Source organism: Choristoneura fumiferana, chromosome Z (assembly GCF_025370935.1).
Source record: "Choristoneura fumiferana chromosome Z, NRCan_CFum_1, whole genome shotgun sequence".
In the NCBI taxonomy this organism is placed as follows: Eukaryota; Metazoa; Arthropoda; class Insecta; order Lepidoptera; family Tortricidae; genus Choristoneura; species Choristoneura fumiferana.
In genome coordinates, this window is record NC_133472.1 from 27,291,863 (window position 1) to 27,315,739 (window position 23,877).

The 23,877-nt window shown below is 35.1% G+C and overlaps 2 protein-coding genes across 2 annotated transcripts in view; one reads left to right on the plus strand and one right to left on the minus strand.

The window, feature by feature from the left end:
- hiw (MYC binding protein highwire) overlaps window positions 1-23,877 on the minus strand; it is a 104,236-nt gene that overhangs the window by 41,277 nt on the left and 39,082 nt on the right. The window lies entirely within an intron of this gene.
- Window positions 83-19,573, plus strand: LOC141433156 (uncharacterized). Its single transcript, XM_074095061.1, has 5 exons — window positions 83-380; window positions 11,856-12,108; window positions 14,062-14,234; window positions 14,672-14,964; window positions 16,442-19,573. Exons 1-5 carry the CDS (start codon window positions 213-215, stop codon window positions 18,036-18,038), a joined length of 2,484 nt encoding a protein of 827 aa, XP_073951162.1. The 5' UTR covers window positions 83-212; the 3' UTR covers window positions 18,039-19,573.

The following is a 23,877-nucleotide window of genomic DNA, read 5'->3' on the forward strand; positions in this document are numbered from 1 at the left end:
TTAGGCATAGTGATAATTTAGCAAGTTATGTGTGATTAGTAGCAGTTAAATAGCATCATCGACGTCGATAAATGAGAGCCCGCTTCAACAAATGGCATCACTATCGAAAGACACCAGCCGGTGGCCGTCGCTGTACAGTGTACTGTAGGTAGGCCAATCCAGTCTGTGCATGTCGCTCGTCCAGCGCGGTTGGTCGCGCCGAGCGCGGCACCATGTCGTTGTCGCGACTGTACGCGTTTCTGGTGCTCGTGGCGTTTGAGTCACTCGTTTGTGCTGAGAATTCACTCGGTCTGTGCAACCGATACAAAACATTTTGTGAGTGTGTTCCAGCTGCCCACCCATCATGGACCATTGTCAACTGTACAGTGCCCCACGATCAGGTATGTACCACTATCTCCTCAAATCAGTAACTAGGTATTATTAAACAACATACGACGAATGAATAACAATTTTACTTGCAACCGTATTTGTGAATTGCGTGGTTTAGTTATAAGAGTTGTCTAGGCATTCATAACCTTACTTAGGCGCGGGTGCGAGTAACGTATACTATTTTCGTTATGCGGTTTTTTTATAATAGAAACTGGATATTCATATCAAAGTATGTTTTTCTGACAGAGACCAGTTTTAGTTAAATGCAGATTAAGGTACTTAAACGTTATGTCCACAGATCAGCATAATTTCATTAAAAATAAGTAATAGTTACTGTCGCTCATATGCATTGCAACTTTATCTCGTGATTTAAAACCGGTTAGTGATACATTATTTACATCAATAAGGAAAACCAGATATTGGAGTGTAGGCAAAATGTCCCCCAATCAAAAATAATGTTTCTACATCTAGGCACCAAAATTCCTTGCATAAAATTAGACGCTCACCTAAATTTGACTTACCTACCTACCTATTTGTTGTACCGTAGCGTACCTAAATATTTTACACCTAAAAACAACAGTAAGTATTAAAAATTTATAATATAACTAAGAAAGTATGTGAAAATGTTTGTTATCTATCATGCAATAACATACCGATTAAGATGAACTTTGGTGTAGACACCTAGTTTAGATTCCGGGAAAAAAACAAATTATCTATATCACTTGTATGTTTGTAAACTACTTATGTACCAATGATGTTTTGTATGAATCAACCAACGCAAATTGCCACCCAATCTAAAACAAAACTGTGAGTTTTAACTGAAGGCCAATAGAACAAAAAACCGACGTAAACAAAGAAAACTACCTGACCCGGCGCAGGAGCAAACGGTTTCATTTTATCTCGTCAGACGAAAACCTTCTTATAAATTTTTTTTATGTACATAAATAAATCGATGTGGTGTGAGACTTGTGTGATGCCAAAATAGATAAATATAAACCTCTGCAACACAAACATTTAGAACGGCACAATTTACAAAAATAACTGAACTTGCTTTAAAGAGATCTTAAGTTTAACATGTTCGATATTAAAACATTATGTTAGTTATGTATAATTGATAATAATTAACTATCAATTAATAAGCCCAAACACAAGAAGCAATTTTTTTAGGCACGAAGCGTCTGAGGTAGGTGAATTAAATATCAAGCATCGGTTTAATATCTAACTACATAATTATGTCGGTACTTAGAATAATAGAGAAATATTAAAATAATATTATATGTTACAATAATAATAATAATAATTAATATATACTTAATATCAAATAATATAATAGTTAGTTTCCTTAAAAATTCTAATTACTCCGTGTAATATGTTGTTGTTGTTGTTTCTTTAAAAAAATATGGCTCTGTCCATCGGAGGACAATTTTGCCAGTGTCTAGTAGTTTTTGCCGTTGTACGGTAAAAAAAATCTAGAAAACGAAATATGAGAGGTGATGGTGGATGAACGATGACAGCGCCGAGAAAATATTTTATTTACAATATCGTGTAATATGTTAGATTATCAGATAATATTCGACGCGTATTTTTTCTTTTGTCAATCAAACAAAAAATATAAAGATGTAGCCAGTTAAATTTCCGCGTGTGACACTTTCTAGCACAGCGTGACGTGAGGGGCCCACGCTCCCGAACTTTGACGTGCATCATCTTTGTAATTTTTTGTTTAAGTGACAAAAGTAAACAAGTGTCCAATATTTTTCGATAATCGAACTGACTGACTAATTAAAATCATTTTTAGGAATTTAGCCAATTATAGGTAGGTACTAATGACACGCATCGAATTGTTTATTTTCGAGCAACCGATTATCCCTTTTTTCATTAAACTCCCTCTCCCTGCCCTTGGTCAGTATACGTCTGTATTTGTAAAAGTAAGATATAGGACACTGATAGCAATAGACAGTTAACGCAGCTTAATATTTTAAACCTCTTACTTGTTGTGCCTAGCAAACAAGTTTGTTCTTAAAACAAGAACCATTAAACGATATCAAATGGTAATTAAATTATTATTGCTGAAACGATTTAGATAAAATTAATATAAGATCATGAAGGAAGTAGACGTAACCTATTATACAACAAGAACTAAGTTATGGAAGTTTTCGGTAAACATGCACAAAGATACATACTGTTTATTTTATTTTATTTTACTTAGCTTGTTCCACTGCAAGGCAAAAAAATCCCTTTTTCAAAAAAACCTACTACTAAAAACCTACCTATTTTTCTTTAACTTTCGAAAACGTCCTGAGATATATCCTTTCGGTTTATGTAGGTAGGTACCTACCTACTTAAAGAATTTAAAATTATAAACTATTAAGACTAGACATTATAATATATTATGACACGTATAGTACCCAAAAATTTCATCGTACAGCATCTTAGTTTTATTTTTGAAAAGAACTGGGGCTTACTATTAAAATTTTAGTTTTGTTAAACACAAATTATAAACCTAATCAATACTTCCAAACATTTTGACACCTCAGTTAACAATTTTGGAATACAATACTTAATGGAAATATTGTAAATTTGCACTCGTGGTGAGTAATGAGTCCCTACCTACTGAAGCAATCGAACAAACATTTGCAATTTTCAAAACAATGTTTTTGAATCTTTACCCATAACGCGTTCGGTCTATTCATTAGCGTAAAAGCGTTACGAGAAACGTGTCAGTTTGATTCTTATACATTCATACACCTTTTGTATGAATTACGGTCATATGTAACTAAACACAGTTGTGTGTTGTGTCCACTGCTTAGGTGTCCCGCACACCAAGCCGGAAGTTAATTACTATCGCCGCTCGTGTGTCCCTGGTCGGACCATTGTCTGCTTTGACAAGCTGCGGACTACAAGTATTGGTCTGTTGATATTTGTTATTGTTATTCATACTTAGTTTAAATTATATCACAAGTTATTGCATGAATTTGTGTATTAAAAAGTAGAGAAGTCAGGATTTAATTAAGGCTACCTGCTTCTTTGCCTACTGTTCCCATTTGAAAAATATATGTAAAACACACAGCTATCGTTCGATCAAAATAAGAGTGAGCTGACAGGACAAGGTATGACTTGTATATCTCTAGAACTTCGTATCTACCAACGAAACAAACAGGCTAAATTTATTACTGGTATAATATATGCCTATTGCTGTGACTGTATGTTGTATTGCACAGCACACTTTATGTATATAGCCTTATATTTGGTAAAATGGCGTAATATAGCTTTTAAAACATTTACTTTTCGATTTACATACTAAGAATAACTGAGCAAAAAACATATTTAGTTCAGTATTTGAAAAGTTCTGTTTTAAAGTTTAGTAGCAAAAATACACTTTTCTAATTATTTTTTTCAAAAGAGAAAAGTATAAAAGTGATAATCAGTCTTCGCAAGTTTTGAGAAAGAACAACATGTAGAAACAGAACGGTGCGGGAGCAACGAACACACCATAAAAAAACGTAATGAGAGATCGCTTCCTGCGACGAGCGCACCCTCTACCATGATACTCTAAAGTTTGTTACTTATATTTTTCTGTGTCTTTGATTGACCATTTTGTAAGTTAAGAACGGTGAATTAGAACTAATGTTTTAATGCAATTAAATATTCATGTTCAATATGATGATAAATCTTAATATTATTGTTCTCACTTTCACTATTCAATCAGCGATCGTAATTTTGAGTCGTTCGCTGGGTAGGGAGGTGGCGACCGGCCTCACATAAACTCTACAATCGAAAGTATCTTACATGATAGCATCAGAATATTTGAGGTTTTCGTTGTTGATAGATCAAAATGATACTCTAAACTTCTTTGGTTGTATCTCAACCTCTATGATATCAATAGACAGAATATTTTAATTATTTGTCAATTGAGGACAATTTATTATATTCGTACAGTCAACTGCAGATAGATCGTACCCTCCCCCTCTCGTATGGGCGATAACCATATTGGGGGATACTTTTTCTTTGCAAATGACCGTACTCAATAATACCTATATCTAGCAGATATGACAAGTAGGTATAGTCACCAGTATTAATATCTGCCACAGCGGAGCATGCAAAAATATCTGACACGTTCTTCCGGCCCTAGAAATAGAGTCGTATCAGATATTTATGCACGCTTGTTGTGTCAGATATTGGTGCTGGTGACTGTACTAGTATTTCGAATTTAATTTGAATATTTGGTGATTGTTATTAAAAGTAACGGGAACGCTGTTAGGATAATTTCTTACGATAAATACAATAATTTTGTTTTTCACATTAGACAAGACAGGCATTACCTATTAATTACCTACTGCAAGCTTAATGGAAGTAGCACACCGGCACGCTTGCTAGTTAAAGGAATATGTTGTTGAACTCATCTTATTTCGTTTGCCAGATCGTATTGCCACGTAAGAGACGACGATGTTCCTACGATCACGTGTTCGGCGCATAGCGGCCGACGTCAGGCCTGGTTATTGCTTCTTATTATAGATATGTACTTGTAAATAAAATATAAAAACAATAACGGGCATCATTGTGTTGGACTTGAGGACATCTACCTATAATTCGTGTAGTAGATCTCTATATTAAAAAACCGGCCAAGTGCAAGTTGGACTCGAGCACCGACAATTCCGTACAGGCAAAACACCACAAATAAAAAAACTTACTGGGCATACCTGTTGTAGGTACAGTCAACGTCATAAATAAGTGATCATTTCTGTACCTTGCCACTCTCAGTCGTTACATAATTTCGTATGGCTTTTCAAACATGACGTTAAAGTGACAAGGTACAAAAGTTATCACTTATTTATGACGTTGACTGTACATAAAGAGAGAACCTAGACGACCGGATAGCCTAGTGGTTAAAAAACCTCACTACGAAGCCTGATGTCTCGGGTTCGAAACCCCGCTCAGGGCAGATATAATTACACGGAAATATATCATAAGTGTAAATTTTAGCTGTCTACATTACAGTTCTTGAAATGCTTACAGCCCTTAACAGACACATAGCGTAGCGTTAAAGGGTTCCGTTTGCCACCCTTTGGGTACGGAACACTAAGTAATAAGCTGGTAAACCATTTACAAAAAATAAGTTACGTACATAAATATACATATTTCACTATACTAGTTGTATAAAAAAGCGGATACCTACTTATGTTAGGGCACTGACTGTACCTGTTGCATTAAGTATGTATGTTAATAATGTCAACTTTTCATAAGAAAAAAAAATTACTTAAACTGTTTATTTCTCTGAAAATTAATTCTGTTCAAATTACATTGCTTAACTTCTAATCTTAATTCTATCTTATTCGGCTTTGAAATTCTTAGAAACGGCGTTGAATTCGTTTAAGCAGAATTTTAGTTATTAGTGTCAAGTTCGTTTGTGTTCGTTATTTGGTCACGTCAATGGTATTAGTGGTTGTGGTAGTGGTATGGTACCTACAGAAGCTTTCATTTAGAGGATGTTTCTCGTCACAATCACATGACTGTATTTCAAGAACCGTAATAGATAGACAGCTGAAATTTATACATAATGTGTGTATTTCTATTGCCGCTGCATCGACAAATAACAAAAATAAAATAAAAATTTAGAGGTGTCCCAAGAAAGCAATATAACATAACCCCATGCTGCGTACATTTTGCTTAGAAGCAAGGCCCTGCGTTTACTGGATTTTATAGATACAGCTGTTTACAGCGTAAGTACCTATATTATGGGTGAGATGCCTACTAATCTGTACGGAACCCTTGGTGCGCGAGTCCGACTCGCACGAGACCGATATTTTTGTAGTATTATAATAACACATCTCAAGCCCTCTTGTTCTCAGAGGAAGCCAGTGCCCAGCAGTGGGACGTATAAAGGCTGGTATGGGATGGATAATAACATATTTATAAAAGAACAAAGAGGAAAAAAAAAGAAGAAATACCAATATAAGAAGTGTCATTTCTTCACTTTATCCTAAAAAATGAATATGCATTTTATGCGTTACTTATAATTATATTAGTGTCGAATTAACTAGAGTACTCATACAGTACTTACGAGTACGTCCGGAACACAGGTTACCTACGCCGTGGCATTAGGCCACTTATGTATACGCATACTTAGCATACGTATTCTTACTTCTTCTTCTTCAGCCCATAGCCACCCAATGCTGAGTGTAGGCATCCTGCATTGCTCGCCACTCATCTCGGTCTAGTGTTCTCCTCATCCAGCACCTTCCCGCCACTTTTACCAGGCGGCCAGTTCCAGTTCTTACTTCTTATGCCTTCCCAAATTTTAACCCACAATAAAACGATATTATATCGTAGCCAACCCAACGATGTCATGACACGTCTGGAATATGTGTAACGTGTTTTTCAAAGACCAGTGGTCACTACCAAGTTTGTCGGTAGATCATCAGTATCAGCAACCATATATTGTTATCGTATCAGTCAATGCAAAATCGCTCTTAGGTTCACTCAAGCCGAATTATAACTCGCAGAATTAGTCACCTTAATGCCTATACCTATGTTCTTTGGCGGTGTCTCGGAACGCACCCAGCCATTGTTTCAATTGACTTATGCCCTATCACAGTTAATCGAAAATCACTGGGTATTGTGCTGTGCTTCCGTCAGGTCCACCTAGTTTTCCAAACACTCGAACTCCTATGTACGAAATATCTCATGGCCTATTGTTTAGTTGGCAGACTCATTAGTTTCGGTAAAAGACGACGTCGTAGTTTCTGCTATTGCAATAATTCCGTATAATACCGTGTTATTTAAAGCAACTAGATGAAAACCCGGCTTCGCTCGGGTAAAATGTACCTACTCATAATAATGTTTGAAAAAAAAAATTGCCAGTGTAAAGACTGTCGTACGTACTTATCGAAAAAATTTACGTATATTCCCAGCCTTAATATTATCACAAACACTTTCACAGCTAACCTACGTATCGGTATTTCACCAGTAGATAGTTCTCTTAAATCTTATTTGCCCAAATAATTATGATCAAAGAAATTAGACCAAAAGGGCCCCATATACGGTACGATTCGTCTGTACGATCGATCTGATGAAAATCGACGAATCGTACCGTGTGTGGGACCCTTAAGAGGTCACAATGGAGAACGAAATGCAAACCCGTGACACCTGTGACACGTGATGACGTGACACTTGCGTGACACTAACGCCACTTTGATGTGATGACTTTGACATGTTTACTTCGCAACGCCATTATATACTTAGTAATTAATTCAAGTTTATATTGAAAATACTCGATAATCCGAATTTTCCGCCTACAAGTTGTCGACTCGGATTGACTAATTTTTTACGCACTTCAATTTGATGTGCATTTCGTTCGAGTCTACCGTACCCCTTGACGAAATTATTAATATAGATAGATGTCAATTCATCCACTAATTACATTATCTATGGACTTCAAAAATTCTATATTTTTTCATACATTTATTGTCACCCATTTATGTATAGGTAGTTCTATGAAGAGAAAGGACACGTTTAATGGAGCGACCACACCGCTGTTTAAAAAGCGGTGACGGTACGGAATCGCAGTGATGTGCCGTAAGCGTCACGATTTTATCGCATGCCCTTCACACCGCTGCTCAAAATACGCAGACAGTGCGGAATTTTGGTGGAAAGTCCTGACGTTTACGGCACGTCACTGCGAGTGCGATTCCACACCGTTTGCGTATTTTATGTAGCGGCGTGGAGAACATGCTATAAAATCGCGACGCTTATGACACATCACTGCGATTCCGTGCCGTCTCCGTATTTTGAGCAGCGGTGTGGCCGCTCTCCTTAAATAGGTAGACTCTTATTTTTTTCACAGATGTACGGTTTTTTATTGAGTACCTATTGAAGTTAATTAATACTATTTAGCCTATCATCAATGATGGAAAATGGTACATTGACAGTAAAATAATTAAATAAAAAAAAAGAAAAAGATTTTTCTGGCCTTATGACAAAACTTGAAAATTTCGGGATGTAGACCGTGGTTACCTTTAATGAGCTCCCGATATAAAAGCTAATCACGGTCTACATCCAGCAGGGCTACTACGAAACTCGAAGTTCGTATCGTACCGTCCCTCTCGCTCTCGTATTAAATAGTATAAGTGTCAGAGGGACCGCACGACACGAACTTCGAGTTTCGAGTTTCGTAGTAACCCTGCTGCAACAAAAACATTTCTTGTGAATAACCGTAAATCATTGAAAACTGTCTTGAAAATGGGTAAAATACTTAACAGTTTTCCTTCTTTCTTTTCGTCTACGTCTTTGTGGAACCTAATTAGACTCAGTCGTATATAATGCAGAAGGGTACAACTAAAGGTAAATTGGGGTCATACATCGAACGTTTCTGCTATCATCTTGCGTTTATGATACTATAAAAGGATAACACAACTCTCGACTTCGACTTGCTCTGTTCGCGTATAGTTGCAAAACGTAAGTGCTCAAACCTGTATCTGACTCAGCACCAAAAAGTACGTATTACGAAGCTAGACGCTGTTCTGTAAAAGAAACTGTTACATACATACATCACACTTACAACTTTACGAGTACCTACCCGTGTGTTTAACATGAAAGTAAGTCTTGATTGAAAAGAAAGATTAAGGTGTAGGTACATAAGTTTCGTTAAAGAAAGGGTAATGATAAATACTTTTATAATAGGTATGTAAATAGACCGGCCAATGATGAGACGGATCCGCGGACCGAGGGTTCCGTACACTCAAGGGCGAAAATATATACGTATACGTGAAACAACAAAATGTTACGTTTTTTGACATAAAGCCGTGACAGACAGTCTCCGTTTGTCACCCTTCAACTACGGAACCCTGAAAAAATTAACTCTATACCTAACTCAACGAAGACGGTCTCAACGATTCAAGACAACACAATAAAGAAGGATAGTTTTAGAGCGAGTTCGTTATCGGTACATGAACGTGAACCCGAGCGCTTGATAACGACATAAAGTGAAATACAAGGAGCTACCTATTTATCACTGACGTTAAATTATGTCTCTATCTGGAACATTATTTTGATTTTACAAAATGACAACTGAAGTCCTATTAGTATTGAATCAAATCTAATTCAATTAGTTTCTTTTATTACAGTAATAGATTATGCAACAAGGGACTAAAACAAGCCATAATGACACGAGATGCTTAGCCATCCGAGCAGAGCGAGGGTGGCTATAGTTCAAGTGTCATTATGGTTGTTTAGTCTTCACTTTGAATGCAAGGAAAAAAAATACGTTCTGTTCAAAACTTTTTAAAAACGTACGCTCAATACGACTAATGGACAAAATGTTCAAAATCCAAATACCTAGCAAAAAAAATTGTTCCGCTGTTTCTCTTTTCTTTTCTTTTTTGTAAAGTGATGCTTGCATATTTAGCCAACAGATTCAAACTTGAAAACTATTTTAAAAATAATTGTACTATGCATAATAAAATGAATTCATCCTTAATATAATTGAAGAGATTTATATTCGTAATCATTAAGTAATAGTGTTTCACGAAATGAAATCTTGTTTTTAATACTTTTGCACAGATGTAATTTTGAGATTATTTCCGCGCCCTAAAAATTGTCTATACACAGTCACTGAAAATGGCGATAATCCTCCATTCACTAACACCGTGATTGGCTGTTTAGGTGTTTCCAAAGTAAATTAAAAAAATACTTTAATCCCTAGAGATCAATGACGAACTTAAGTCCCGATAATGCAAAGACTAATAAAGTAACAGTTTAAGAGCGTGAGAAGTGAAAAAGTATTAAATACGCGTCTGAGTGATATGTTGAGTGATTGATTATTTTTGATCATATTCAAAACACAAACTAAAAATTTAATGCATATGTGGTTAAAATTGCACGAAGCTATTATTATAGCGTAGTTTTTAGGGTTCCGTACCTCGAAAGAAAAATACGGAAGCCTTATATTATTACTTTGTTGTCCGTCCGTCCGCCTGTCAATACCCTTCTTCTCAGGAACGCGTGTACGTACCTATCAAGCTGAAATTTATATCAAATACTCAGGTCTACTGTCCCTTAGAGCTGTGAAAAAATCGAACTTCTAAGCCAACGCAATCAAAAGATACAGCCGTTTATGCCGCAAATTTCCGCAAACTATCGAAACTCGCAAGGGAATCAAAACCTACAGGGTACTTCCCGTGAACTCAGAATCTTAAAATTTGGTACGAAGCAACGTCTTATAGCACAGATAAAGGAAAAATTACGAAAACCGTAAATTTTTAGTTACATCATATAATAAAAATATTTTTAATAATTTTAAAGTCCGACTCGCACTTGGCCGGTTTTTTTTTAGTTATTACTCATTATTTACAGAATTGTTAAATTGAAAGGCTTGTATTCGTCGAAGCTAATATTTTAGGTAATTATTAGCAGTGTTCTAAGTAAAGTATTGACTGCGTCTTACGACTGCGTGGTACGAATGCTAAAAACTATTTTTATGAAGGACAAAGTATTTAAGACATCAAAAGATTACACTACCTACATACACTATCTTCTTGCGCTGTAATTAGGTAATATCAATATCAGCATAGTTACAATAGATCGTTTGTGAGCCAGGCGAACTGGCTAACACCCTTTACATTTACAGGTTCATGCTAAACATAAACACAGGTCGGGTTACAATAGACTTGTGTGTAAGCTTTATAATAAGGTTAGTCATACATCAAAACAGTATGCGACTTGTGATAATTTTTAAACAATGACTAAATATAATATGTTTAATTGTTATAAATGGTTTTTTTTATTCGACTGGATGGCAAACGAGCAAATGGGTCTCCTGATGGTAAGAGATCACCACCGCCCATAGACACCTGCAACAACAGGAAGATTGCAGATGCGTTGCCAACCTAGAGGCCTAAGATGGGATACCTCAAGTGCCAGTAATTTCACCGGCTGGTTTATCATTTACTATCTATAAAAAAAATGTTAATGTCCCTACAACAAGGTGCAAAACTGAGTCAACAGTAGTAGGTACCTTCCTGACATTCAAACCAATTGATAGCGATTTAAGATACATAGAAATATGGCGGCATATTTTTTATAACTTTTTGAACTAGAACTATAATTTTGCCCTTATTGGCAAAATTAATGTTCGGCACAAAAGTGAATCAATCGTCAGTCTTCAGTCTTTGTTACATAGATTCAGTTTTGCGCCGAACTGTTGCACAATAATTACGTCTAAAATATGTTCTTATTGCATTATTTGTCTTCTCGGTATATTTAGAGGTTTTAAATTACTACCGGCTGTCCCATATATATTCTTCAAATTATTTGGAAGATCAAAAAGTTGAAATAAAATTCTGCCTTAAATTTTACATAACTGAATGTAAGGTACCGAAAGTAAAACATTTAATTTTTAGTTTGACTGCATTTGATTGCATTAAGTGACATAAATATAAAACTCTTGCTTCATTCGCATCCTGAATTAATACGATATATTTCTTTACTTACAGTCAATAGACATATTGGAAGGGGACCTACCAGAAACTACAACGGATCTTATAGTGACGGGCGCCCAGGCTGTGCTGTTTAGCGTCAACTCCTTAACCAAACTGCAAGATGCCCGGCACATCTTCCTGTCTGGTAACAGACACGTCCTCATGAGGAAGTTTGCAGCGAGCAATCTCAATGTTATCAGCGTATACCTTGAAATAGAGAAGTGTGACGTCTTGCGTATCGAGGAAAGAACCTTTAGCAATATCAAAGGTAACTTATTTTCTCATTTTAAGCTATTGTATTTATTGTGAAACCAAGTGTACGCTAATATAAGATTTAGCAAATGCGAACGACTCTGCTTTATGCTTTGCCTTCATATCTGCTAAGCGAAATTGTTAAGAAATGTTCAAGCATCGTCGAATAAACAACAAGGGTCGCAATTCGAGTGTTAAATTAAATCACCATGCTATTTAGTATACTGTTACCAGTGATTTGAATTTATAATTAAATAGCTGAAATATACCTTTTAAAAGCCAGCCGCTACTTCACAGTGAACTGTGTACATTAAGTATTCTTTCATCGAGGAAGCTTACTGAGCGCGTGCTTCTATTACAGAGTTAGTTTAAATTGCCATTATAAGGGCTGTGGTCACGATTAGATTACTACGTCCTCCTTATCTACAAGTAAAGAGTAAAAAATGCGAATAATTTGTAAATTATGTTATAACAAACCATTTTCGGTATGCAATGTATGAAAGTGGATATTGCAATGAAGACTTATAACTGTCGCCGATTTGACATCGACATGTGGGCAGATGCTGTGTTATGGACTAATGACGCACACCACATCCACATCCCAACAAAGAAAAAACACAATCCCGAGCGACTGTCTAGCGGAGACAATAAAATAAAATTGAGAACTAATACGCACTTACAAAAGAATACACTAGGTACCTATTTACATACCTACTTGCTCACTGTTTAATAATAAATTTTGGGATCAAATAATTTTATGGTGTTTCTGCAACACATCAGGAAAAAACTTACACTTAGTTATCATGTTAATACAATAACAGTACGTATTCTATAGCAAGCGAATTGTAGTTAATTGTAAAATCTAAATCTCATCTATAAAAGAACTTTTCGGCAATTATGTTTTTGTACGTCTACCTAAATTGCTAAAGTTCGTGACAAATTACTGTTTAAAACACGTTCTTTTTTTTTTTTTTTTTTTCATTTTATTATTGTAATGTGATCGAGTTATAAATAATAGGTATAATTCCAATTGATAGTGGGTAAAAATCTAATAATTCAAGGATTTCGATCGTTAGTGCTAAAAGTAGGACTTCTTTGTGAAGCTAATACACAGCAAAAGTGAATTATACTATTTAAAAGAAACAGATATATTTCTCTTCTATTCGCGGAAATACATCTATATTGTATGTTAATGCGTAAAATTATAATACTAAAACTGGCATCAAAATGCAAAGCTATTAAGTAAGATAAGGATACACCAGTATACATAACAGTAGTTACACAAATATAAAAGTGTAAGTAAAACTAGTATGTGTGTCTACACTAATAAACATAAATGTGTATACCTACCTAACGGAATTATAAACTGATTATAATACGACAAGATCAAAGATTTCAAGTAGAAGTCGACCAAATATTCGTATTATAATAAATCGGTTATTCAAGATTTATCATTTACGCTGATATTATCAATAATTCTGTAAGTCGTGGTTTTGCTAAAATAAAGACAATTTACTTATATTCCAAATCGGGGACATGTTTCGAGCAGCTAGGTGCCCAGCAGCCGCGTCCGTCCGCGGATTGCTGTCTAAAAATATACGTTTCCCCGACTCGGCATTCGTGTTTTACAGGATAATGACTCATAGGGCGAACGGAACTAAATACAAAAGAATGTATCTAGACAATAGCAAGCGATATTATGAGGACCTTTCGCTATCTGTATTATTTTTATAATTAAGAAATTAGTTCCTAATTTGTAAATAACCCGGATCTTATGCGTAAATAACCATTTGGCTTTTCGTCCTGATGATAGACCGTTCTGTTTTGAGTTGATAAATCAATCAGTACCTAGGAATATGCAAATTCAGAAATGTTTGTCAACTTAAAAATTATATTCATTCATTCAACACATATTTGAGTAACAATTTTTTATATATATTTATTCATGTTCTATGGTTTAAACTTTCAGGACCTCTATCGGTGACCATAAGAGACAGCGATTTTGTTGCCGTTGAAGGACCTGCTTTCTCCTGGCTACTGACTATGAGCATTTCTAATGTACAACAGTTACAACTGAACTCTGGCGCTTTTATGCTTGACCCCAGTGCTGCTAATGTTGGTGTACATGGCCCAGGAATGACGGTATGTTTTTATGACATATGATAAACAATCTAATCTATTGCGAACTGTGTTTACAAGTTTAGTGAATTCCGTATATACTTATGCGCAAACCGTAAAAGCGAAAGTATGTAATTAGTAATATTGTGCGAAGCGACTTACCCACTGCACCATACGCAAGTATTAAAGGCGAGATTTCGGATCTGTTGCTGGAAAATACAATATTTGAATAAATAGGTTGGGAAATACTGTATCAAGATTTTAAATCTCCTGGCCTGGTGTTAAATAAACATTTTGAATTTTAAGTTAACTATACGGAAGAAAAGACATGCAATTGTAATTTTTATTATTCCTTTCTTTCGTTTGGTCCCCCTTGTCGTAGCCTTGTATCAGGGAAAATCCTAAAACAAGTAAAGGCGATGACTATAAAATTATGTAAAGGCAATTATTTTTATTTACAGATCGAGTTGAAGAACATTACTATATCTGAGTTGCCAGAGCAGACTTTTGGATCTTCTGCTGCGGCAATTACTATGGAGAAAGTGGATGTGCAAGCTTTGAGATCCAGATCCTTCTCAGCAAACACATACAATACTGTCATGGCTATAAACTGCTCATTTTATCTAATAGAAAGTAAAGCCTTTGCACAGAAATCTCTTATAAACAATCTCCATTTCTACGGGTGTAAAATACACCAATTCGCCACCAATGCTCTTCAGTCGGCTGTTGCCAGTCTAAATATTTCACATTCAAGGTAAAATCCTTAGATCATTTTTACTTAAATCAGTTTAAGAGTATCTTCAACCATTTACACATTTAGCTTTTCAAGTCAGTTAACTAAAGCTGGAACGTTCACAGTAGATTAGATACTCACACCGATGCAATTTTACTAACATGTAGGTACTTACAGGTATATTTTAAAACAATCATGTAATATTAAATACAAATACAAAGACTCTTTATTGTACACCAGACATAGTAAGCGATACAGAGAAAAAATTTGAGCAATAAGCAGCCTTATCGCTTAAGAGCGATCTCTTCCAGGCAACCTATTAAATGAAGAAAATGTGTTTTTTTTTATTATTTAATAAAAAATACCTAATTAAATCGAATGAATTTACTTTTCACTATTTTTTAAATATTATGTGGTTGGGTACTGGCCACTAAGAACACTCGTTTAAAAAAAATGACACAAAAGAAAAACTAAAATCGGCAGGAGGGGTGCCACTATTTACCGGCTCCGATAATACCGTCATGGAAAAACCGACCCGATTATTCGTGTACACGCCCATACAAACTCTTGTCAAAACTGACATGAGTTTCTATGGGCGTGTAGAAAAATCGAGTCGGTAATTTCATGTCGATATTATACGGGCCGGTAAAGAGTCTCACACGGCGGGAGCAACGCAGTCTTTGGATTGTTTTTGTTTGTTTTGTGATAAATGATTTTTTTATTTCCTCGCAGTGGTCGTGAGAAGTACAATGTTTAGTCTCGGCCAAAAGTGCAATAGATGAACTTGTACTATCAAAGGCCTACCCTTCGGGTCGGCCTTCAAACTATCTCGTTCGTCTGTCGTTTACTTTCCAGCCTCTACAACTGTTTGTGACCATAGGAAGGACGCATAGTCTTTATCTCGGAAAATTGCTTAGCTCCCTGCTAATTGCTTAGGGATAGCGATAAACGAGTTCTTGATACACAAAGTCGCGAGCAAAAGCTATTCAACAATAAAATACCAACAGGCTCTGCAAAAATAAAATTATTCCTAATATTGTGCTACCAATCCAAATCGGTTACCAACTTTTCTATTAAATACAAACAATTTGACTAACGGAATAGTTGAAAAAAATATCTCGCTGTATAGTATCGCAATACCTAGTAAAGACAAAACATTGACATCTCTGTAACGCTAATGAGCTTGGCTGCGAGTGAGAGAGATATTTCTTTTTTTACCAGACCAAACTTTATTATTTATTGTTATTACCAAACTTCAGAACTGACACAGTCAAATATCCATACTTACAAATGCCATTAAATATTTTTTTGCGTGGTAAACAAAGACCCACAAATATTCAAATCCAACGCACATAATGTCATTGGATTCTTAAACTTATGTTCCTAACATAATCTTGATGACAGATAAACTGATGTAATGCGACATGTTAAGACGATGCGTAATGTGTGTTATAAAACTTATGTGCTTCTATTAATGTAATAATGTTTATACTTACAGATTTGAAAATATCAACACTGGAGCCATCCACGCTACTGTTGTGGCAGTAGTAATTCAGGACAGCGAATTCAACAATTTCATGGAAAGGGGCTTCGAAATTTCATCTTGGAACAAAATTTTATTTGAACGTAACACTTTTGACGAGTTATCTACGAATGCTATTGTGGCTCCCGGTGGGACAATACACGAACTTGTTTTTGTTGAAAACGAGATAGAAACAGCAAAACCAGAGAGCTTACAATTTATTGGACACGCTTACGCTAATTCCGCTAAAAACGTAGTGTATAAAGACAATTACTTTGGGCAACCCTGCCACTGCAACATTACCCCATGGCTAGAAAAAGCGCTGGGAACAAGTTCTGGAGAAGTATTTACAACAGAGAGCTATTGCACAGTGGATGAATTTTTCGCACGATGCTTTAACGTGCCTGAGCAAAATATGCTTTTCAAAAAATTTATTGATGGTGTTTGTAACGAGGAAACGAGCATTAAATGCGAGCCATATAAGAGTAAAACTGAGGGAATAACTATTGAAATAAAGAATCCCAGATTTCCTCATAAAAGCAAAGATCAAAGCAGTTTGAGTGATAGGAACAAAAAAGTTATTGGGATAGTCATAGTCACTGCTGTTGGTTGCGCAATAATAGCGATGTTTATAAGTTTCATAAGGTGGATGAGACGAAAAGGTTACTGTGTTACAGTGAAAAACTTTTTGATATCATCAAATTCATCATGTGGGTCATTGTGCGACAGATTATGTTCATGCGGAATGACCAACGGGCTTGATAATGCGAGATCAATTTCACAATTGTCTGTAAATGAGTATTCTGAACGTCATCGACTAAACGAACCACGAGCGCAAGACTTGGTCCAAGAGACGACACTTCCGAACATGTATACAGAACAAGTCCTACCCACAGAAGACAAAACCACTCAAACTTTACCGGAAGAACTGACAAAGGAACTTTTAGAGAATTTAAAAGAAAAATTAGAAGATCCTGATAACTACGTAGAAGCTCGTGAAATGATCGAACATTTATACGAACTAATAAAAGTTGAAGAAAGTTGTAACACTAATACACCAACTCTACTGGCTGCTGATGAAAATATATATGAGTTGCCATTTCAAAATACTACCCCAAGGATTGGCAAGAATAAAAAACAAATGATCAGTGTTGGTACAAGAGCCCCGTCTCTAGATAAACTGTTACCACTCTCACCTTATAATAGGCAAACAGCACTCGCTCACGAATACTTCGAACCTAAAGATTTTGCTGTTCATTTGTATGCTGAAATAGCGAATTGCGACAAAGATAAAAAGTCTTCCATAGGTATCATGCCTGATGTAGTTGGTGAACAACCAGTGCCACGTGGACCATATTTACGAGCTGTTAGGGATAAACTACATATATCGGCCAGTCCCCCTATGCCATCTAAATCCTTATGCAGTTTGGCAGGTAGCCCACAACATACTTCAACCATAAAATCTAATAAATCGACTGCGTCCAACTCTTCTGGTAAAATGGTTAACCGGCCGCTTCCTGAAAAACCAAAAACATTAGACCCCGGGGAAGGTACATCATTTAAACATGGCTGAGGATTAAAATGGGCTGCATATGCCGGAGGGCATGGATGAGGAGCGATGACCAAATTCACAACTGTTTCCAGCAGCATGCCCAGCTTGTTCCCGATCACATGGACTTCTGGTGGAGTCCTGACACCCGCGTTACGAGTTGAGCGCGGCACATTACACGAAACGGGCGTGCGCGCCTAAGCTTAAGCGTTTCTTTGCTGTGATATTAATTTTGTTTAATTATAATTATTTCAAGGCCATGCGAATGAGTCGTGCCAGACATGGTTGTATGTTTATTTGTATATATATAAATTAAGTATAGTATAATTGACAATTTAGAGTGTCAATAAACTAATGCTTTTCATAGAAATTGCATCATTACGTATGCACATATAGTCTTACCCTTTGATTTCTGACCCACCGTAGAACATTCTCATAGTAAGTGTCACAACGAGTTTCTCTGTCAGCTCACTTTGACATTTTCTGTGAAAGGGTTCCACGGTACAGTTAGTTTGATAGTACATGTCGTACTCGTACCGATAGTATAACCAATACTTTTTATTACTGAATCTTTTATTGTCTTAACGTGCGGTGATAACAATGCTTCTAGATGTTTTTTGACTAAAATATAATTTCAGAACATTATTAACTTATTAACATTTCTAAAATCAAAATATCTTTCAATTCCGATCAAAACATTCTGTTTTCACCTCGTTTTTTGTCATTAATTGCCAATTTTCATTCCTAAATTATTTAGTATTCAATAAAATGATATTATTTATTTGCTAACCAGTCGACAATCAGAATAACAAGAAAACTTGAAGATCGACTAATTCACGATCACCAGCGAAAAAAGCTAAAGATCTTTAAAGGTTTGTGACACCCGTTTGAAGTAGAAATTATTAACCAATTAAATGCCACAAACAAAACAAAGTTAAAATCAACAATTTCTTTAATCAATATAAAGAAACGCTTCGATGCCGGTAAGATTTATTACAAACACCAAATGCATTTGTGTCTGATTTATAATTATTTTTTTATAATTGGTATAGGTACCTAATATCTTATTTCGTCCCTAAAGGTTAGTGAATCGTTTGGATGGGTCCCTTTATGATGAATATTGTAGGTATGAAAACCTTAGCATTTTTAGTGTGTTTTTATAAAGATGTTTCTATTTCATTTTATGTCAAAGCTATGTGAAAAGATCAAAGAGTGCCATTAATATGAAAATTGATATTAGACCAGAACTTTTACGTGTAATTCAATTAACATGTGTCTTGTAACTAAGATTCGACTTAGGGTATAATGGTGCTAGCCAGTGTAGCCTGTAAAATAGCCAGCCTGTGAGCAATTGCGTTAAACTTTGATTATTGGGGTAGCTAACCCAAGTAAGTAAGTTAAGCAGTTTCCTAATCTAAAATTTCAAACGACCACTCGCTGAAAATAATATCTATCGTACGTCATTGTTAAGCTCACTTTATTTAGTAGTGTAAAAAACTACTAAACAGTCATGTTTGAACCAGGTTTAATGACTAAACTAGTTTTTTTTTTCATAATAACCAAATGCATAGAAGAATTCAGCGTATTGATTCTTAAACATTGTGGATATGTGTATAACTGAAAATAGGGTGTATACCTTCATTAAAAGAAAATTTAAACATGAAACTACCGTGAGACTCATTTTAAATGATATTGTAACGGATAACTCACGTCTTAAATCGAGTTTAGCTAGACATGTTCACAATACACAATTTTCATGGTGATCATTTAATATAAGACAATTTAAATTGAGCAAAAATATTAAAAATTACAGCAAAGTGAGACAAATAGATAAAAATAAGTTTTTATTACGAGGCTTGTATTGCTTAATAATTACTGATCTTACTTATTCTTAACTTACTTTTACTTGTGTTCACCTCAATAGTGTAATATTTTAGTCCATAAGAAAATGGTATGTAATATAATAACTATATTTATATCTTAAATAGGTACTGAAATAGGTAATAAAAGAGGAAGATCTTTGATATATGTTACTAGGCACGTTATACCCTACAAAAATGTCATAGATTAATTAGATACAAGGAAACAAATGAAGTATTATTAAACAAACATTATTCCACATTATTCGATGATTATTAAAATATACATTCATTGCTAATTTAATTAACGTAATTATAAATAGAACTGTAAAGAAATATTGTAAAATATAACGAAGCTTTATGTTATGAATGTTACTACGAAATAAATTTTAAATGTCATCATGAACTATTTTTTCAACATGACAGCAGTTTCCGATAAAAATAAATCGAATGATAACACACATTTGTGCATCCACAAAAAAACTGGAAACCGGCGGTCAATGACCTTTCAAATCATTTCACCGACAATTCAATGCAAAGGGCAATGTCAAAGAAATTCATCACAAGTACCATCATCACAAATCACCACAAACTTTCATCATGGACGAAGTCGGGAGCAAAACGCTTGTAAGAATGAAGCAACTAGGTTATCAATAGCTTGGAAAGATGGAAAGGAGCAAACGTGCTCTATCAGCAGTAATGATGGAATGCAGACGGCGAGCTTTGATTGCTGTGATAACAGTCACGGACCAGCCATAATGCTCAAGTATTAACATTAAATATAGGTGGCCGAAAGTTTGCTTCTCAGTACCTAATCAACCCATTCCAAGGCGGAAATTGTTTACTCAGTACAGTACTGAGTGTGATCTTTAAATTTGATTATTTGGCTCGCCGTGGCTCGTTGTGAGTTATGAAGGCAAAAAAGTTTTAAAGTTATTTAAGAAAACAGAAGAACTTTAAAAGAACGTAACACTAAACTAAGATTTATAGGAAATACAAGTCTAGGAAAATAATAGTTTTATTTATTGCATTAACTACATACAGTATCTACTTGGAACAGAGAACAGATAATGCTAGAAGTAACTAATTACATATTATGTAGGTACTCGTAGTAGCATAAATAAGAGATTACAAAGAATCAACCGCTCTTGTGACAATTGCGAAAACCTTGAGTGGCCTATGATGACATAAAGATGCTACGCGGTGAAGGTTACAAACTTGATAACATAGAATCAACTAAATAATAAATAAAACATGCTCAAGTGCGAGTCGGACTGGCGCACCGAGGGTTCCGTACAAAGTTTTGTTAGTTACGTCAAAATATTTTTTAAACGGTTGTGTCTATCCATCCACTTTTAGCAGAGCATTGATTCTATGCAAAATACATATAAGGCCCATTATATTATAACCGACTTTAAAAATGAGGGATATTAAGAGAAAACCTGATTTACCTGCCAATATATTGGTCATAATAACAACATTATCACCAGATTTCTAGTTTTCAAAGGAAAGTAAATAAAAGCAGACTGGTCTTTACTTTCCTACAGTTAAACTCAAACTCAATCAGCTCTAAACAGCGACCTTTGCGATGACGTAAGTATAAGTTTTTTTCGCTAACAATTTGTATGGCTTTGGGTCAACAAGATGCTAATGCTGTAAAAAAAAATAAAAACTATAGCTCCAACCTACTGTTTGGTTGTAAAAGCTGTGTGACAGACGGATGGATGGACACGTGAGTGAGAGCCGTTTGGACTCTAACGAACCGTACCCGAAGGTAAGGAACCCTAATAATAGACAAAGTAGATTTTTGACTTCATTTAGGTGTCTGCGTCAAAGAACGAGCAGAGACGAAAATACAACGTCCGGTCTGGTGTAAATCCTTAACTGAACTAATCGTGCACTCGATGATTGAGAATAACCCATGGGTTGTACATAAATATTTATGCACTATTTATAAATTCAGGATGTAAGGTTTTTGACATCAAATATTGACACAACAACACCCACTTTAATGTTAAACTCAAAGATTTACATTTTTATGAATATATGAGACCTACGAGTATGTACCTACTAGCGTTTGCACGCGGCTTCGCTCGCGTTATATTTTGGGTAGCATAGATTTACTTTCGACGATCCTTTTTTCCGTGCTTTGATTGATTTCTCGGAAGATTATATGGCAATACAGATACAGACAGACGTTGTTTTAGATAGATAGCGTAAATTTTCGAATTCAAAAATCAAGCTAAATAATCATAATTCATACTAACTTTGAACCTCTGTTCCTCATCTTGAGGGGTGGAAAGTAAGAAAACGTTAAAGTACCTACGTGTTTCTTTTGCCCGCGACTTCGTACGCGATACAGAACGATTCGCGCGGGATAAGAATAAATCCAGAAAGGTAATTCCCTGATATAACTGAAACAGGCTTCTTTAATCGTAAACATATATATCAGTCAGTTTCTTCTTATATATAAAAGAAACAATAAAACAAAAAACATAAGTATATAAAAGAAGAAACTTACTGACTGACTTACAGATCAACGCACAGCCCAACCCGCTGGGCCTAGAAACTTTAAATTGGGACATGATGCACCAAAAAAAATAACCTGTAGTTTTTATTTTATTTTTGGAAAGAATAGGATATTTTAAGATACCATTTTCATTGTTTTTGAATTTGGATGTGTATTCAATTTTTTATATTTTTTTTACGAAATACGCTGGATGACGTCACTGTGAGACAGCCACGTTCTATTGCCTAGAAAAATTCAGGTCGTACATAACATAATCTGTGGCATTACGAATTGACAATAATTCAAGGACGGCTTAGGGTCCTAAAAGAACCATGACAAATAGTTTTATTTATTTCTCTTCTTTTAGCTTCGATTATTCCTATGTTTGTTTAATGGTGTGATAGTAAATATATATTTTTATTTAAATCTGATATTTAAATTCTTTTGTATTTACTTGTAACGTAGTAATTTAATAATTTAATTAGTAAAAATACATTGAAATACTCGTATAGGTATTTCGGACTTTACGATAAATGACAACCGTTTAAAGCCGGGTGCGCATCATGTGATTAAAGTTCTATCTTTGTCACTCTTTGCTATTATAAGCAGGACAGCAACATTTCAAACTGTCAATTTGCTTAAGAGTGTACACCTGCTTTATAACTGCCTTTGTGACGAGACACTGCAGGGGTCAAATGATTTATTTTATTACTTAAATTTTGTTTATTTAATTGAGTTTATCACATTTTTGGAATCAGATTTCTGAAAACGCTTCATAAAGCCTATTTCTCCAAATGGTTTTCGATTTATTATATGTTGTCAAAAATTGGGACATCCCAATTGGGAATATAATTTTTCTAGGTGTAGACGCGCATTAAGAAAGGACTTTTCGAATTTCCCACGGAATAGGGAATAAATGGCATTTATATTTTCGCTTCAAAGCGGGCCTAACTACGTAGTTATAAATATTAGAGACTTTACATTTGGCGTGCAGGTAGGTAATACTAACAGATAAAAACGGTTTCAAGATTTTTATAAATTCCCGTGGGACAAAACGAATAAAGAGGATTTTATGAACCAGAAAAGTCACAAGATACGAGTAAAGTATAATAGAACTAGACTGGAAATTTGTCATACTTATGCACCTTTAGAATGAAACCGACACAATTCGAAATATTCACATTACTAAAATAAACTTTGTATAAAAAAAACATGATTGAGTTTTAAAATGAGAACATTTTGAATTGTGTCGGTTTCGTTGTGACAATACAATAATCTGGCAATGACATCTTGGTAGTCCGGCCAAAGACGGATTCGGATGAAATTTGGTATGTAGATAAGCTACTTTTTATCCCTATATTCCTACGGGGTCGGGATAAAATCTCGAAATCACTTCCGCTAGGCATAAAGTCATGAAATTTGGCACGGTTATTTATATGCAACATCAATAAAGACCAAAATTTCATTTTTGGGAATTACGGAAATATAGTAAAAA